Consider the following 19854-nt stretch of genomic DNA (forward strand, 5'->3'; position numbering starts at 1 on the left):
TTAGCCACAGGGAGGAATTTATTGTGAACCTGCCTTCCATATTTAGCCACAGAGAGGAATTTATTGTGAACCTGCCTTCCATATTTAGCCACAGAGAGGAATTTATTGTGAACCTGCCTTCCATATTTAGCCACAGAGAGGAATTTATTGTGAACCTGCCTTCCATATTTAGCCACAGAGAGGAATTTATTGTGAACCTGCCTTCCATATTTAGACATAGAGAGGAATTTATTGTGAACCTGCCTTCCATATTTAGCCACAGGGAGGAATTTAGTGTGAACCTGCCTTCCATATTTAGCCACAGGGAGGAATTTAGTGTGAACCTGCCTTCCATATTTAGCCACAGGGAGGAATTTATTGTGAACCTGCCTTCCATATTTAGCCACAGAGAGGAATCGGTGTCTAACACATCTTGGGAAACGACAACTAAATGATTAAATCCTAGATCCCCCTATTTCTTGCTGTAATTGTTTCCCCTCATGTAGTTATCTATTCCCTTATTACTGGTCTGGACATTGTAGTAAAACCCCTGATTATATAAATATATTGATATTTTTTAAATATGCTTTCAAGAAATCGCCTTGCGTTTATCTGAGATTAATTCCCATCAACTCTAACCTTATGCTGCTCATTCATGATATTGATGTAATCTCATATAGAGTCGATTCCTGATTTAATAATTGATTCTCCCAGATCCTCCTATTCTTATGATAACCACTGGTTGTCTACATGTAGTCATCGTTCTACTTTACTACTGGTCTGTAGGCTGCCTTGCACGGTAAACTCCGTCAACATCTATTCTAGAACCAAGGAGTTTTCTTCAATTCCTTGAGAAGAACACGGGATGGTTGATTGACTCTGGATTGTCAGTGGTGATGTCTTTTATGTTCTTCTTCTCGAAGAAATAAATTGCTGATAATATACAGTTGTTTCTGTATGGATCGCTTATTGGGAAGGTTTCTAACTACAAATATTTGGTTCTATGGTTCAATGAGCGATATAAATGAAAAGATAATGTCATAAAATGTTGAAACATGGTGTAAGGTGGTGAATCTTATGCGTTCGGTCTCTGGTTATGAATTGGGTGCTGACTGTCAGGCCTTGGTCTTAGTATTTAGTGTTTTCTTTATTATTTGGTCAGGCCAGGGTGTGACATGGGTTTATGTTGTTGTATTTCCTATTGGGGTTTTTGTATTATTGGGATTGCGGCTGAGTAGGGGTGTTGTATGGGCTTGGCTGCCTGAGGCGGTTCTCAATCAGAGTCAGGTGATTCTCGTTGTCTCTGATTGGGAACCGTAATTTAGGTAGCCTGGTTTCGCTTTGTATTTTGTGGGTGATTGTTCCTGTCTCTGTGTAGTTTCACCAGATAGGCTGTATTAGGTTCCACGTTCCGTTTGTTGTTTTTGTATTTTGTATCGTTATTTCATTGTGTCGCTTTTTCCAATAAAGTCATGAGTAACCACCACGCTGCATTTCGGTCCGACTCTCTTTCGACAAACGAAGAACGATGTTACACTGACAGACCATCGTTGATGGATATTTATAGAGCTCTGATCAGGACAACAATTGATTACGATTATGTATAGTTTTTTGGAACAGGGGTGAAAACTTGGCTTCAGAGGCTGGGCAGAATCCAGTATACAGCTGTAAAGATATGTATTGGTGCATTTAAATCAACATACAGTGCCTTGCGAAAGTATTCGGCCCCCTTGAACTTTGAGACCTTTTGCCACATTTCAGGCTTCAAACATAAAGATATAAAACTGTATTTTTTTGTGAAGAATCAACAAGTGGGACACAATCATGAAGTGGAACGACATTTATTGGATATTTCAAACTTTTTTAACAAATCAAAAACGGAAAAATTGGTCGTGCAAAATTATTCAGCCCCCTTAAGTTAATACTTTGTAGCGCCACCTTTTGCTGCGATTACAGCTGTAAGTTGCTTGGGGTATGTCTCTATCAGTTTTGCACATCGAGAGACTGAAATTTTTTCCCATTCCTCCTTGCAAAACAGCTCGAGCTCAGTGAAGTTGGATGGAGAGCATTTGTGAACAGCAGTTTTCAGTTCTTTCCACAGATTCTCGATTGGATTCAGGTCTGGACTTTGACTTGGCCATTCTAACACCTGGATATGTTTATTTTTGAACCATTCCATTGTAGATTTTGCTTTATGTTTTGGATCATTGTCTTGTTGGAAGACAAATCTCTGTCCCAGTCTCAGGTCTTTTGCAGACTCCATCAGGTTTTCTTCCAGAATGGTCCTGTATTTGGCTCCATCCATCTTCCCATCAATTTTAACCATCTTCCCTGTCCCTGCTGAAGAAAAGCAGGCCCAAACCATGATGCTGCCACCACCATGTTTGACATTGGGGATGGTGTGTTCAGGGTGATGAGCTGTGTTGCTTTTACGCCAAACATAACGTTTTGCATTGTTGCCAAAAAGTTCAATTTTGGTTTCATCTGACCAGAGCACCTTCTTCCACATGTTTGGTGTGTCTCCCAGGTGGCTTGTGGCAAACTTTAAATGACACTTTTTATGGATTTCTTTAAGAAATGGCTTTCTTCTTGCCACTCTTCCATAAAGGCCAGATTTGTGCAATATACGACTGATTGTTGTCCTATGGACAGAGTCTCCCACCTCAGCTGTAGATCTCTGCAGTTCATCCAGAGTGACCATGGGCCTCTTGGCTGCACCTCTGATCAGTCTTCTCCTTGTATGAGCTGAAAGTTTAGAGGGACGGCCAGGTCTTGGTAGATTTGCAGTGGTCTGATACTCCCTCCATTTCAATATTATCGCTTGCACATTGCTCCTTGGGATGTTTAAAGCTTGGGAAATATTTTTGTATCCAAATCCGGCTTTAAACTTCTTCACAACAGTATCTCGGACCTGCCTGGTGTGTTCCTTGTTCTTCATGATGCTCTCTGCGCTTTTAACGGACCTCTGAGACTATCACAGTGCAGGTGCATTTATACGGAGACTTGATTACACACAGGTGGATTGTATTTATCATCATTAGTCATTTAGGTCAACATTAGATCATTCAGAGATCCTCACTGAACTTCTGGAGAGAGTTTGCTGCACTGAAAGTAAAGGGGCTGAATAATTTTGCACGCCCAATTTTTCAGTTTTTGATTTGTTAAAAAAGTTTGAAATATCCAATAAATGTCGTTCCACTTCATGATTGTGTCCCACTTGTTGTTGATTCTTCACAAAAAAATACAGTTTTATATCTTTGTTTGATGCCTGAAATGTGGCAAAAGGTTGCAAAGTTCAAGGGGGCCGAATACTTTCGCAAGGCACTGTAATGTGTATGTGCCATACTAGTAGAGGCAGATGAGATGCCTTTGGATATATGGCGTAAAAAATGGTCATTAACTTATTGAGTTTGAAAGGCTGAGAGGTTGAGCATCCCACTGCTATTGTTATAGATGACTGTTGTGGATATACTAGTAGACAAGGCAGTTGTTTTTGGTTGGACAGTGTCGTGGAAATATTGAATCAAATATTTCTCAGAACGTGTAAATTCAATGAGACTTTATTACAAAAGTAACAGAAGCCGAACAATTCCATGGAAGATTGGTCTCTCCAGTCTCAGGACTCAGCGTTTATGTCCACTCTTGCATGACGTACATAGCCACTCCTTTCTATGTAAATGATTAACACCCCTGGCCTTGCGCCACCATTATCTTTCTGTCTCAATTCTGTCTTGTTTAACATCCACATCTGACTTATCTTACACAAGTTTAGATTATATTGGTGGCGTCTGTCCCCTCGCCTCCCTCTCCTCGCCCCCGACCCGGGCTCGAACCAGGGACCCGACCCGGGCTCGAACCAGGGACCCGACCCGGGCTCGAACCAGGGACCCGACCCGGGCTCGAACCAGGGACCCGACCCGGGCTCGAACCAGGGACCCAGGGACCAGGGACCCGACCCGGGCTCGAACCAGGGACCCGACCCGGGCTCGAACCAGGGACGAACCAGGGACCCGACCCGGGCTCGAACCAGGGACCCGACCGGGCTCCCTGGGACCCGACCCGGGCTCGAACCAGGGACCCGACCCGGGCTCGAACCAGGGACCCGACCCGGGCTCGAACCAGGGACCCGACCGGGCTCGAACCAGGGACCCGACCCGGGCTCGAACCAGGGACCCGACCCGGGCTCGAACCAGGGACCCGACCCGGGCTCGAACCAGGGACCCGACCTGGGACCCGACCCGGGCTCGAACCAGGGACCCGACCCGGGCTCGAACCAGGGACCCGACCCGGGCTCGAACCAGGGACCCGACCCGGGCTCGAACCAGGGACCCGACCCGGGCTCGAACCAGGGACCCGACCCGGGCTCGAACCAGGGACCCGACCCGGGCTCGAACCAGGGACCCGACCCGGGCTCGAACCAGGGACCCGACCCGGGCTCGAACCAGGGACCCTCTGCACACAGACAACAGTCACCTTTACCGCTTTTCACAGATGGATCCAAGGACCCAGGTTGTGGGCGGAAAGGAGCAGGTGTTTACCGTTCCTGAATTTGATGGGCAGATATGTAGAAAACTAACAGGTGAACTGAGACCATGAGATAAAGAGGTCGTGATATTATTCCTATGTCCTCCCTGGACTTCCGTAGCAATGGGCTTTTTTCAGACCTAAAACTTGTCGCTTGCCCTCTTGCCTTTGCGACAACGACTCCCGTTGTTAGGGGGCGGAGGTACATTAGCATGACATCATTACGTACAGTTCTCTGCTGTAATGCAATTGATTGGTGTTGATGACGTGAATATGTATTGGGGTTGATATCCATACAAGCATCATACTTACAGGTCTCTGTAACCCCGCTCCTCCATTCTCTCCACTGGCTTCCAGTTGAAGCTCGCATCCGCTACAAGACCATGGTGCTTGCCTACTGAGCTGTGAGGGGAACGGCACCTCAGTACCTCCAGGCTCTGATCAGGCCCTACACCCAAACAAGGGCACTGCGTTCATCCACCTCTGGCCTGCTCGCCTCCCTACCACTGAGGAAGTACAGCTCCCGCTCAGCCCAGTCAAAACTGTTCGCTGCTCTGGCCCCCCAATGGTGGAACAAACTCCCTCACGACGCCAGGACAGCGGAGTCAATCACCACCTTCCGGAGACACCTGAAACCCCACCTCTTTAAGGAATACCTAGGATAGGATAAGTATTCCCTCTCACCCCCCCTTTAAGATTTAGATGCACTATTGTAAAGTGACTGTTCCACTGGATGTCATAAGGTGAATGCACCAATTTGTAAGTCGCTCTGGATAAGAGCGTCTGCTAAATGACTTAAATGTAAATGTATCATACTCCGATGTTTACCTCAACGTAGCCTCCATTCCAGGGTTGGAAACTGCCTGGTGCTCTGGAATTTCTCATTATCTTAACTGTTACACAAGGAGATTGTCCCATTATCTTAACTGTTACACAAGGAGATTGTCCCATTATCTTAACTGTTACACAAGGAGATTGTCCCATTATCTTAACTGTTACACAAGGAGATTGTCCCATTATCTTAACTGTTACACAAGGAGATTGTCCCATTATCTTAACTGTTACACAAGGAGATTGTCCCATTATCTTAACTGTTACACAAGGAGATTGAATGACAGCTAGTTTTGAAGTAAACTGCCGTTTTCACTCTTGTGGTATTTGGAATGAGTCCTTGATTAGAAGGAGCGGATGGAAACCAGAAGTGTTTTGTCCCTCCAGGACGGACACAGGCGGTTCTATTAATCTGACCCGGGCGCCCGTGTAGGTGTTTTACACCGAGTGAAAGTTGACTGTATTGGTTTTGTAACCGGCTGCCTCCCCTGTGTGACCCAGGGGTTGTTAAAAAATAGCTCTTGGTTCACCTCTTGACAACAATATAAAATAAAAAAAGTAAGTACAAAAATACATGCTCAATACAGTAACAGTAGAATAACAATAGAACAGTAGAATAACAATAGAACAGTATAATAACAATAGAACAGTAGAATAACAATAGAATAACAATAGAACAGTAGAATAACAATAGAATAACAATAGAACAGTAGAATAACAATAGAACAGTAGAATAACAATAGAACAGTAGAATAACAATAGAACAGTAGAATAACAATAGAATAACAATAGAACAGTAGAATAACAATAGAACAGTAGAATAACAATATAATAACAATAGAACAGTAGAATAACAATAGAACAGTAGAATAACAATAGAACAGTAGAATAACAATAGAATAACAATAGAACAGTAGAATAACAATATAATAACAATAGAACAGTAGAATAACAATAGAACAGTAGAATAACAATAGAATAACAATAGAACAGTAGAATAACAATAGAATAACAATAGAACAGTAGAATAACAATAGAACAGTAGAATAACAATATAATAACAATAGAACAGTAGAATAACAATAGAACAGTAGAATAACAATAGAACAGTAGAATAACAATATAATAACAATAGAACAGTAGAATAACAATAAATCAGTAGAATGACAATAGAATGACAGTAGAATAACAATAGAACAGTAGAATAACAATAGAATGACAGTAGAATAACAATAGAACAGTAGAATAACAATAGAATAACAATAGAACAGTAGAATAATAATATAACAGTAGAATAACAATAGAACAGTAGAATAACAATAGAACAGTAGAATAACAATAGAATAACAATAGAACAGTAGAATAATAATATAACAGTAGAATAACAATAGAACAGTAGAATAACAATAGAATAACAATAGAATAACAATAGAATAACAATAGAACAATATAATAACAATAGAACAGTAGAATAACAATAGAACAACAATATAATAACAATAGAACAGTAGAATAACAATAGAATAACAATAGAACAGTAGAATAACAATAGAATAACAATAGAACAGTAGAATAACAATAGAACAGTAGAATAACAATATAATAACAATAGAACAGTAGAATAACAATAGAACAGTATAATAACAATAGAACAGTAGAATAACAATAGAACAGTAGAATAACAATAGAACAGTAGAATAACAATAGAACAGTAGAATAACAATATAATAACAATAGAACAGTAGAATAACAATAGAATAACAATAGAACAGTAGAATAACAATAAATCTGTAGAATGACAATAGAATGACAGTAGAATAACAATAGAACAGTAAAATAACAATAGAATAACAATAGAACAGTAGAATAACAATAAATCAGTAGAATGACAATAGAACAACAATAGAATAACAATAGAACAGTAGAATAACAATAGAACGGTAGAATAACAATAGAATGACAGTAGAATAACAATAGAACAGTAGAATGACAATAGAACAGTAGAATGACAATTGAATAACAATATAATAACAATAGAACAGTAGAATAACAATAGAACAGTAGAATAACAATAGAATGACAATTGAATAACAATAGAACAGTAGAATGACAATAGAACAGTAGAATAACAATAGAACAGTAGAATAACAATAGAACAGTGAAAGTATAATATGACGTTTAAATGGAAAATATAAATAACAATTAGAATAACAATAGAACAGTAGAATGACAATATAATGACAATTGAATAACAATAGAACAGTAGAATGACAATAGAATAACTACATATTATACAATGGGTGGGTGTAATCCTGAATGTTGATTGGTTAAAACCGCATTCCAGCCGGTGTCTATTCCACAAGTTACCACCACCTTAATCTATGATATTAAAATGCCTATTTAGTCTGTTCCATCCAATCCACTGAGCAACCCAACTAAACAATTTATAAACTTGATATTCACTATAAAAAGCATCTAGACATTACCTCACATTACTTTTAGTCTAACATTTAGTTTCTCAGCCAGTTGAAATCATGAATCCGCTGACATCATTTTTATGGATATACAAAGAAATGTACATTTTAAAAAGGTAAAACAAAACGAAGTGCAGCTCCTTTCCAGCTTCAGTTTGAAGTGATTGTGTTGTTGGCTCGTCTCTGAACAACAGTGTCCTGACGAGTGAGCATATTATCTATGTCAGGTGAAATCGCTCCTCATTAGCTCGTTGTTATGGATGTATCCAAATAAATGTCACTAGAAAACAGCTTAAACAAATGCAGGAAGGGCCATAACATCATCAAGGACCCCACAGGACCCCACAGGACCCCACGGAACCACACAGGACCCCACGGAACCACACAGGACCCCACAGGACCCCACGGAACCACACAGGACCCCATGGGACCCCACAGGACCCCACAGGACCCCACGGAACCACACAGGACCCCACAGGACCCCACGGAACCACACAGGACCCCACAGGACCCCACGGAACCACACAGGACCCACACACCCCACGGAACCACACAGGACCCCACAGGACCCCACGGAACCACACAGGACCCCACGGGACCCCACGGAACGACACAGGACCCACACACCCCACAGGACCCCACGGAACCACACAGGACCCACACACCCCACGGGACCCCACAGGACCCCACACACCCCACGGGACCCCACAGGACCCCACACACCCCACAAACCCTACGGGACCCCACAATCCCCACGGGACCCCACACACCCCACGGGACCCCACACACCCCACGGGACCCCACACACCCCACGGGACCACAGCCACAATATTCTACTATAAATTTGTTTGAGTGACGCCCTTTCTGCTAAATGTTATTCTGTTGTTATTTACGTGATAATGCCATTGCAGTCTGTGTTTGGAGGATATATTGGCATGGTTTGTAGCCCTTTGACTTCGTCTCGGGCCTAACAACACACATGCCAATATATTCTGCAAACACCGACTTATTGGGCATTATCACGTAAATAATATCTGAATATTTGATCGTTTATATTGCAATGTCTCTCAGGGTATTGAGAGAATGTTTTGACTGATGTTATTGATTCATAAAAAAATGGTAGTGATACTTTCCAGTGATACTTTCCAGAAAATGCATCTCTCCAAGAGCATTTCTCATCAATTCTGACCTAATGCTGCTCATTGATGATATTGATTTAGTCTCGTAAATGGAGAAATGATGTACAGTCGACTCCTGATGATGAATTGATTATCCCACATCATCCTATATTGATGATAACCACTGTTTGTCTACATGTAGTTATCGTTTCCCTTTACTACTTTACTAGTGGAGGCTGGTGGGAGGAGCTATAGGAGGACGGCCTCATTGTAATGACTGGAATGGGAGGAGCTATAGGATGGAATGGTGTAAAACATATCACATGTGGAAACCATTCATTCCATACCAGCCATTACAATGACCGGGTCCTCCTATAGCTCCTCCCACCAGCCTCCACTGACTACCAAATAGATTGAATAACAACCTGAAAATAACAACAGATTTTCAGGTTGATTGAGAAGGTTAAACTTTGATATGAGTTTTTGGTTGGGTCAAACTGACCATGCCCATTTCAAGCTTGAATATATTTTTGTAGGTTAAGAATATTTAGGCTAGTTTGCTGAATAACTCAGGGACATGCTTTGTAGTATATACCTCTGGTCAGTAGGCTGGCTGACTTGCACAATAATAAACCCCCATCCATCTGGCGACGCTGTTGTATGTTTCCGGGTTCCAGAAGAACCAAGGAGTTTTCGAAAATTCCTCGACTAGAACTCGGAAGTAGGATTGGAGGTGAACAAAGATCTGTATGTAATGATGAGATGCTCATGTCACTCAATCCTGACAATAAAAATCATTGTCCCAAAAGTAGGAATGCAGGCGACAAGATTAGGTCCGAAATAAATCCATTGAAATGTATCGGGATTATTTTGGACAGATTTTTGGCGAGTGTAACCTCTCGCTTCGCCTCATCCTCTCTGAGGTTACTTTGTTTTGATTTTGATCGTTATTGTTGTGGAGTAAAGAAAGACCTAGTTAGCTACTGACTGAACTAAATAGGCTACCCAACTCCCAGTCGTCTGAAATATGTCTAAACTACAGTTTTCTCGTGTGTTTTTAAATGAGCGCTTAACTACGGCTGCTGTGGAGATTTTCGGTGCAGTTGAGAAAACGGTAGTGGAGTACCAGGAGGAGAATGATCGGCTACGGAGACTGCTGCGGATCACACCAGAGATACAACTATGTGGAATAGGTTAGTATGTAGATATACTGATAGTTAGATATAGTTCTACTCAATTAGTCAAATGCTTAGGTAAATAGAGATCACAGTTTCAACCAAATGTTTTGAATGAAATGTTCTACCTAACTACTGTATGTATTGGTCTACAGGCCTAAAGCAATCAAGCTTTTATCTGCGAATGTGTAATTTACTAGATTAAATAAACTATGAAAGCCATTAACAATTATTACGTAGGCCTATGATTATATAGTTGTCTGCATATTTGATTACTTATCTAAAGCCTTCAAATATCATTGTATTTGTCACATGCTTCGTAAACAGGCATAAACTAACCAATAAGCTTACTTATGGCCCTCCAACAATGCAGAGAGAAAAATAATAAAGATAACACAGGGTTCTCCCCAAAGAATGTGAGGGGCGCTGCGCCATCTTGTGGACTGAATGCTCCACTATTTAAAACGTGTTATGATATATATATATATTTTATTTCACCTTTATTTAACCAGGTAGGCTAGTTGAGAACAAGTTCTCATTTGCAACTGCGACCTGGCCAAGATAAAGCATAGCAGTGTGTGCAGACAACACAGAGTTACAAATGGAGTAAACAATTAACAAGTCAATAACACAGTAGAAAAAAAGGGGAGTCTATATACAATGTGTGCAAAAGGCATGAGGTAGGCGAATAATTACAATTTTGCAGATTAACACTGGAGTGATAAATGATCAGATGGTCATGTACAGGTAGAGATATTGGTGTGCAAAAGAGCAGAAAAGTAAATAAATAAAATCAATATGGGGATGAGGTAGGTAAAAATGTGTGGGCTATTTGCCGATAGACTATGTACAGCTGCAGCGATCGGTTAGCTGCTCAGATAGCAGATGTTGGTGAGGGAGATAAAAGTCTCCAACTTCAGAGATTTTTGCAATTCGTTAGGACATATTAGGACATGTTTTGCTTCAGATCGCAGGACATGGCAGTTGCAGGTGTAAGAAAACACAAACATCTCTGAGCCCAGAATGGGGCTCTGCCCTCCTCCTCAGTAGCACCACCTTGTTAAAACATCCTGGGGAAACACTGACAATGAGTAACGATACTGTTGTATACAAGGGGTACCAGTATAGCTGGACACGGGGTACCAGTAGACTATATATACACCGGGTACCAGTATAAATCCTGGGGAGAACCCTGACAATGAGTAACAATACTGTTGTATACAAGGGGTACCAGTATAGCTATATATACAGGGTACCAGTATAGCTATATACACAGGGTACCAGTATAGCTATATACACGGGGTACCAGTATAGCTATATACACAGGGTACCAGTATGTCTATATATATATGGACAGGGTACCAGTATGAATATATATACAGTGGGGCAAAAAAGTATTTAGTCAGCAACCAATTGTGCAAGTTCTCCCACTTAAAAAGATGAGAGAGGCCTGTAAATGTCATCATAGGTACACTTCAACTATGATAGACAAAACGAGGGAAAAAATCCAGAAAATCACATTGTAGGATTTTTTAATGAATTTATTTGCAAATTATGGTAGAATAGGTTTGTATTTATATCTACTGATAGCGAGCTATAGTTCTACTCAGGCATGTCTGTATAGGTAACCTCTGCTCCTCCTCTCCTTCCCTCCAGAATCCCTGCAGTTCTCTGTCTCTGAAGAGGAGGTTCCCCCTGAGCAGCAGCACTGTGAGCAGGAGTGGAGCCCCAGTCTGGGGCAGGAGGACCCAGAGACCAAACAGATTAAAGAGGAACAGGAGGAAGTCAGGACCAGTCAGGAGGAAGAGCAGCTTCAAGGGCTCTTTGATACCAAAGACTCCATATTCACTACTTCCTGTGTGAAAAGTGAATGTGATCTGGAGAACCCATGTCAAGAAGCCGTACTAGCTGAACACCCAACTCTCAGTCCACTGAAAACGTCTAAACTACAGTTGTTGAGTGTGTTGTTAAATGAATGTTTAACGGCATCTGCTGCTGTGGAGATTTTTGGTGCGATTGAGGAAACAGTAGCAGAGTACCAGGAGGAGAATGATCGGCTACGGAGACTGCTGCGGAGGACACCAGAGATACAACTATGTAGAATAGGTACGTATGTAGATCTAATACCTAGCTAGCTACGGTTCTACTTAGTTAATAAACTGTTTCCGGGCACTCTGTTCACAACGTTGACATCCGCAAACCGCTCTCCCAACAACACCATACACGTGGTCTGCGGTTGTGAGGCCGGTTGGACGTACTGTCAAATTCTCTAAAATGATGTTGGATGTGGCTTATGGCAGAGAAATTAGCATTTAATTCTCTGGCAACAGCTCTGGTGGACATTCCTGCAGTCAGCATGCCATTTGCACGCTCCCTCAACTTGAGACATCTGTGGCATTGGGTTCGTGTGACAAAACTGCACCTTTTATAGTGGCCTTTTATTGTCCCCAACACAAGGTGCACCTGTGTAATGATTGTGCTATTTAATCAGCATCTTGATATAGCACACCTGTCGGATGGATGGATTATCTTGGCAAAGGAGAAATGCTCACTAACAGGGATGAAAACAAATTTGTGAAAACATTTTGAGAGAAATAAGCTTTTTGTGTAATGGACAATTTCTGGGATCTTTTGTTTCAGCTCATGAAACATGGGACCAACACTTTACATGTTGCGTTTATATTTTTGGTCAGTTTAGAAACAATTGGTCCTTGATTGCTATCCAGATTTGGAAACTTTGAACACTAAACTTAACTATCATCCAAAAATAACTTTACAAAAACAAACAGCTTTGTCATTATGGGATATTATGTGTAGATTGTTGTGGAAAATGTAATCAATTTTAGAATACGCCTGTAACGAAACAACATGTGGAAAAAGTGAAGGGGTCTGAATACTTCCTGGTCTCTATGCTGCTACCAGTATATCTCTCTGGAGAAGTGGGGGTTTAGAAAGGAGCTATATAAGGATACGTGGGGGTTTAGAAAGGAGCTATATAAGGATACGTGGGGGTTTAGAAAGGAGCTATATAAGGAGAAGTGGGGGTTTAGAAAGGAGCTATATAAGGATACGTGGGGGTTTAGAAAGGAGCTATATAAGGATACGTGGGGGTTTAGAAAGGAGCTATATAAGGAGAAGTGGGGGTTTAGAAAGGAGCTATATAAGGAGAAGTGGGGGTTTAGAAAGGAGCTATATAAGGAGAAGTGGGGGTTTAGAAAGGAGCTATATAAGGATACGTGGGGGTTTAGAAAGGAGCTATATAAGGAGAAGTGGGGGTTTAGAAAGGAGCTATATAAGGATACGTGGGGGTTTAGAAAGGAGCTATATAAGGATACGTGGGGGTTTAGAAAGGAGCTATATAAGGATACGTGGGGGTTTAGAAAGGAGCTATATAAGGATACGTAGGGGGTTTAGAAAGGAGCTATATAAGGATACGTGGGGGTTTAGAAAGGAGCTATATAAGGATACGTGGGGGTTTAGAAAGGAGCTATATAAGGAGAAGTGGGGGTTTAGAAAGGAGCTATATAAGGAGACGTGGGGGTTTAGAAAGGAGCTATATAAGGAGAAGTGGGGGTTTAGAAAGGAGCTATATAAGGATACGTGGGGGTTTAGAAAGGAGCTATATAAGGAGAAGTGGGGGTTTAGAAAGGAGCTATATAAGGATACGTGGGGGTTTAGAAAGGAGCTATATAAGGATACGTGGGGGTTTAGAAAGGAGCTATATAAGGATACGTGGGGGTTTAGAAAGGAGCTATATAAGGAGAAGTGGGGGTTTAGAAAGGAGCTATATAAGGAGACGTGGGGGTTTAGAAAGGAGCTATATAAGGAGAAGTGGGGGTTTAGAAAGGAGCTATATAAGGATACGTGGGGGTTTAGAAAGGAGCTATATAAGGAGAAGTGGGGGTTTAGAAAGGAGCTATATAAGGATACGTGGGGGTTTAGAAAGGAGCTATATAAGGATACGTGGGGGTTTAGAAAGGAGCTATATAAGGATACGTGGGGGTTTAGAAAGGAGCTATATAAGGAGAAGTGGGGGTTTAGAAAGGAGCTATATAAGGATATGTGTGGGTTTAGAAAGGAGCTATATAAGGACACGTGGGGGTTTAGAAAGGAGCTATATAAGGAGAAGTGGGGGTTTAGAAAGGAGCTATATAAGGATAAGTGGGGGTTTAGAAAGGAGCTATATAAGGAGAAGTGGGGGTTTAGAAAGGAGCTATATAAGGATACGTGGGGGTTTAGAAAGGAGCTATATAAGGATACGTGGGGGTTTAGAAAGGAGCTATATAAGGAGAAGTGGGGGTTTAGAAAGGAGCTATATAAGGAGAAGTGGGGGTTTAGAAAGGAGCTATATAAGGAGAAGTGGGGGTTTAGAAAGGAGCTATATAAGGAGAAGTGGGGGTTTAGAAAGGAGCTATATAAGGATAAGTGTGGGGGTTTAGAAAGGAGCTATATAAGGATAAGTGGGGGTTTAGAAAGGAGCTATATAAGGATACGTGGGGGTTTAGAAAGGAGCTATATAAGGATACGTGGGGGTTTAGAAAGGAGCTATATAAGGATACGTGGGGGTTTAGAAAGGAGCTATATAAGGATACGTGGGGGTTTAGAAAGGAGCTATATAAGGATAGCTATATAAGGAGAAGTGGGGGTTTAGAAAGGAGCTATATAAGGAGAAGTGGGGGTTTAGAAAGGAGCTATATAAGGAGAAGTGGGGGTTTAGAAAGGAGCTATATAAGGATACGTGGGGGTTTAGAAAGGAGCTATATAAGGAGAAGTGGGGGTTTAGAAAGGAGCTATATAAGGATACGTGGGGGTTTAGAAAGGAGCTATATAAGGAGAAGTGGGGGTTTAGAAAGGAGCTATATAAGGAGAAGTGGGGGTTTAGAAAGGAGCTATATAAGGAGAAGTGGGGGTTTAGAAAGGAGCTATATAAGGATACGTGGGGGTTTAGAAAGGAGCTATATAAGGAGAAGTGGGGGTTTAGAAAGGAGCTATATAAGGATACGTGGGGGTTTAGAAAGGAGCTATATAAGGAGAAGTGGGGGTTTAGAAAGGAGCTATATAAGGAGAAGTGGGGGTTTAGAAAGGAGCTATATAAGGAGAAGTGGGGGTTTAGAAAGGAGCTATATAAGGAGAAGTGGGGGTTTAGAAAGGAGCTATATAAGGAGAAGTGGGGGTTTAGAAAGGAGCTATATAAGGAGAAGTGGGGGTTTAGAAAGGAGCTATATAAGGAGAAGTGGGGGTTTAGAAAGGAGCTATATAAGGAGAAGTGGGGGTTTAGAAAGGAGCTATATAAGGAGAAGTGGGGGTTTAGAAAGGAGCTATATAAGGAGAAGTGGGGGTTTAGAAAGGAGCTATATAAGGAGAAGTGGGGGTTTAGAAAGGAGCTATATAAGGAGAAGTGGGGGTTTAGAAAGGAGCTATATAAGGAGAAGTGGGGGTTTAGAAAGGAGCTATATAAGGATAGGAGAAGTGGGGGTTTAGAAAGGAGCTATATAAGGAGAAGTGGGGGTTTAGAAAGGAGCTATATAAGGAGAAGTGGGGGTTTAGAAAGGAGCTATATAAGGAGAAGTGGGGGTTTAGAAAGGAGCTATATAAGGAGAAGTGGGGGTTTAGAAAGGAGCTATATAAGGATAAGTGGGGGTTTAGAAAGGAGCTATATAAGGAGAAGTGGGGGTTTAGAAAGGAGCTATATAAGGAGAAGTGGGGGTTTAGAAAGGAGCTATATAAGGAGAAGTGGGGGTTTAGAAAGGAGCTATATAAGGAGAAGTGGGGGTTTAGAAAGGAGCTATATAAGGAGAAGTGGGGGTTTAGAAAGGAGCTATATAAGGAGAAGTGGGGGTTTAGAAAGGAGCTATATAAGGAGAAGTGGGGGTTTAGAAAGGAGCTATATAAGGATACGTGGGGGTTTAGAAAGGAGCTATATAAGGAGAAGTGGGGGTTTAGAAAGGAGCTATATAAGGAGAAGTGGGGGTTTAGAAAGGAGCTATATAAGGAGAAGTGGGGGTTTAGAAAGGAGCTATATAAGGAGAAGTGGGGGTTCAGACATGCTGTAGTGGATGCTAAGCTTAACCTGAGGTTCTTATGCCAATCATGGTCTTTCGATCCTCTAAAACATTTTTCAGATGTGTAAGGATTGTTAAGGGTTAGACGGTGTCGGTGGAACTTTTGTTCTCATTAGCAACAGTGTGTTCAATAGTAGGCATGTTAACCCACCACCTATATGGCTTGTGTGAAGGAAAGCAAATACCTAGCTAGCTGTCTGCACTCAGGCTGTATAGATCATAGAGATCCATGCTAAGGAAGAACATTGAAATTGAATGTCATAGAGATCTATAATTCATGAGTGATTCCAAATTATGTTATAAATAACCTCTGCTCCTCCTCTCCTTCCCTCCAGACTCCCTGCAGCTCTCTGTCTCTGAAGAGGAGGTTCCCCCTGAGCAGCAGCACTGTGAGCAGGAGTGGAGTCCCAGTCTGGGACAGGAGGACCCAGAGACCAAACAGATTAAAGAGGAACAGGAGGAAGTCAGGACCAGTCAGGAGGAAGAGCAGCTTCAAGGGCTCTTTGATACCAAAGACTCCAATTTCACTACTTCCTGTTTGAAAAGTGAATGTGATCAGGAGGACCCACTTCAGTCCTTGACTCTTCCCCAAATCCAGACTGTGGAGAACAGAGAGAGAGACTCTAAACCAGTGAAACTCACACCTTTTTTCACTGTGACCCACCTAAAGTGTCTTGACATTCCCTGTGACCCTCCAGATAATCAAAACATTGCCTGCAGCCACAGTTCAGCTGTAAGCAGTGACCCAGTAGGACTTGACAGTAGCCCACCATTGGATCCCAGTCCACCATTGGATCCCAACCGACCAATGGGGGAACACTGTTCCAAACCCAGCCCCACATCTAGAAAAACTAGCCACTGCCGTGACTGTGGTGAAACGTTTGCTCTGAAAGCTGACCTGCAGAGGCATATGACTCTCACCAAGAAGAGACTCAGTGAATGCAGCTTCGGCAATAAACACTACAACTCCACCTGTAAACTGAAGGCCCATGTCCAACTCTGTCACAGTGGGAAACCCTGTATCTGTCCAGTTTGTGGAAAGACCTTCAAATACAAAGGAGATCTATCCAGGCACAGGAGGATTCACAAAGGAGAGAAACCCTTTATCTGTGGTGACTGTGGGAAAAGATTCAGTCAGAAGGGGAACCTAACTGAACATGTACTGATTCACACAGGAGAGAAACCTTTTAGCTGTGGTGACTGTGGGAAAAGCTTCAGTCAGAGGGGACACCTTACTGTTCATAAACTGACTCACACAGGTGAGAAACCTTTTAGCTGTGGTGACTGTGGGAAAAGTTTTAGTCAGAAGGGGAACCTAAGCATTCATAAACTGACACACACAGGAGAGAAACCTTTTACCTGTGGAGACTGCGGGAAAAGCTTTGGGCTCAAGCGACACCTAACCATGCATAAACTGACTCACACAGGAGAAAAACCATTTAGCTGTGGAGACTGTGGAAAAAGCTTTAATCGCAAGGAGGTCTTAACCATGCATATACGGACTCACACAGGAGAGAAACCATTTATCTGTGGTGACTGTGGGAAAAGCTACAGGCATAAAGGGTCCCTTAAGATACATATATTTTCTCACACTGGAGAGAAACTCTTTACCTGCGGTGACTGTGGGAAAAGCTTCAATAAGAGGGGGAACCTAAACATGCATTTACGGACTCACACAGGAGAGAAACCATTCAGCTGTGGTGACTGTGGGAAAAGCTTCAATCAAAGGGGGAACCTAACCACGCATATACGGACTCACAGCAGAGATAATTCCTTTCGCTGTGGTGACTGTGGGGAAAACTTCGATGAGAAGGGGCACCTAACTGAACATATACGGACTCACACAGGAGAGAAACCATACAGGTGTGGTGACTGTGGGAAAAGCTTCATTCAGAAGGCGGACCTAAGGAGGCATATCCTGACTCACACAGGAGAGAAACCACATGGCTGCTCCGTCTGTGGTAAAGGATTCACTCATAAGTCTCATCTGCTGAGGCATGTGGATAAAATCCACAAAGGAAGAAAACAGGACTGAAAGAGGAAAGAACATTCGGACAAAGAGATTGTCTGTCAGGTTAGTGAATAAAAAGGCAGGATGTGGACAAATCTGTTAGGAAGCAACAGCGATGTGGCCCTCATCAAATATGCAGATGACATGGCTCTGGTTGCTTGCCTGGAGGTCAAGTCCATCTCCAGCTACTCCCAGTTCATTGACTGCCTCTTGACGTGGTTTGACAGTAGGTTTCTTGACCTCAACGTCACCAAGAATAAAAAACTGTGCCTTGGAGGAAAGAAAGCTGGGAAATGGAAGACCTTCTCTCGAGCTTGTCACTATGGAAGGTGTGGAGCAAGTCACACATTTTAAATACTTTGGGACAATTTTAGACCACAAACTTCCAGTAAAACACTTACCTCATCTACAAAAAGGCAAGGCCGTTTCTTTCCCTACTTAAGATAATATGATGTTTTAATGCAAGCAAACTCACACGGATCGTGGTACACAACTACCAGATTGAGTCAGATTCTTTCTCAATTACAGTTCTGGTACCTCTCAGTGATGTTTAATTTTTTGTTTCTTTTTGACATGTTTAATGTGTTTGTGTCTGTTTTATGTCTGTTTTCATACTTTTATTATAACTCAGAGTGCACATTTGCATTCAGTTTCAACTTAATGGACAATAAAGTTTGTCTCGCCTGCTTATCTTAACTCTACCATTCATCCTTTGGGTTACAGAAATATATATGTGCGATCGATTGACTTTTGCAAAACATTGTATGTAAATCAAATTTGACAGTAAGTAATTCCACACAAAGTCCAAAGGAAATTCGACTTCCACTTTTATGCCAACTCCTCCGAAAAGATAAATATATATATATATATATATGCACTGCTCATTTCCCATGCTGTCCGTATTTACGCTTTTGGTTCCATTGCTGAAAGAACCTATCTATTTTCGTATTGATTTGTCCGTGCCATTTGACTTTGCACACAAGGTAAGAACAGCATATTGACTGCATGGCAACTCATGTATGAAGAACTTTATGTAGATTCAAATTTGTGAGGTTGGACACCACCCTTGGAGCAGTTGTTGTGGGGTGGTTAAGTGCCTTGCTCAAGGGCACAACAGCATCTATGTTTTTAAAATATATATATATATATATATATATTTCCTCTGAAAGTTGACCTGCAGAGACATGTAACTCTCCCCAAGAAGAGACTCAGTGGATGCAGCTTCTGCAAGAAACGCTACAACTCCACCTGTAAACTGAATGTCTATGTCCGTATCTGTCAGCCCTGTTCATGGCAAGACCTTCAAAATACAAAGGAGATCCGTCCAATCACATGAGGATTCACACAGGAGAGAAACCATTTAGCTGTGGTGACTGTGGGAAAAGCTTCATTCAGAGGGGACACCTTACTGTTCATAAACTGACTCACATAGGAGATAAACAACATGGTTGCTCAGTCTGTGGTCAAATATTCAATTGTAAGGCTCATCTGTTAAAGAATGTAAATTACGTCCACAAAGAAAGAAATCAGGACAAATACATATTTTGTCAGAAGATGGGTGTCGCCTGTTTGAATTAGTCTTTGATTAGAAACCAGAAGTATTTCAGGCCCTCCAGGACGGACACAGGCGGTTCTATTAATCTGGCCCGGGTGCCCCGATCAAAGCCCACGGGCGAAGCT

At 42.0% G+C, this 19854-nt stretch overlaps 1 protein-coding gene across 3 annotated transcripts in view; it reads left to right on the forward strand.

The window, feature by feature from the left end:
• LOC124008261 (gastrula zinc finger protein XlCGF57.1-like) overlaps window positions 1-18864 on the forward strand; it is a 28879-nt gene extending 10015 nt beyond the window's left edge. Inside the window, exons 1-3 of one of the 3 annotated variants that reach the window (XM_046319408.1) lie at window positions 9858-10119; window positions 11758-12207; window positions 16499-18864. In XM_046319408.1, coding sequence (XP_046175364.1) covers window positions 9954-10119; window positions 11758-12207; window positions 16499-18198 — 2316 coding nt within the window. In that variant the 5' untranslated portion in view covers window positions 9858-9953 and the 3' untranslated portion in view covers window positions 18199-18864. Of the gene's footprint in view, window positions 1-9855; window positions 10120-11757; window positions 12208-16498 lie in introns of those variants that run through there. The other 2 variants (XM_046319409.1, XM_046319410.1) reach the window with 2 other exon arrangements.
• Window positions 18865-19854: the final 990 nt, after the last annotated feature.

The sequence above is a fragment of the Oncorhynchus gorbuscha genome, linkage group LG21 (assembly GCF_021184085.1).
Source record: "Oncorhynchus gorbuscha isolate QuinsamMale2020 ecotype Even-year linkage group LG21, OgorEven_v1.0, whole genome shotgun sequence".
In the NCBI taxonomy this organism is placed as follows: Eukaryota; Metazoa; Chordata; class Actinopteri; order Salmoniformes; family Salmonidae; genus Oncorhynchus; species Oncorhynchus gorbuscha.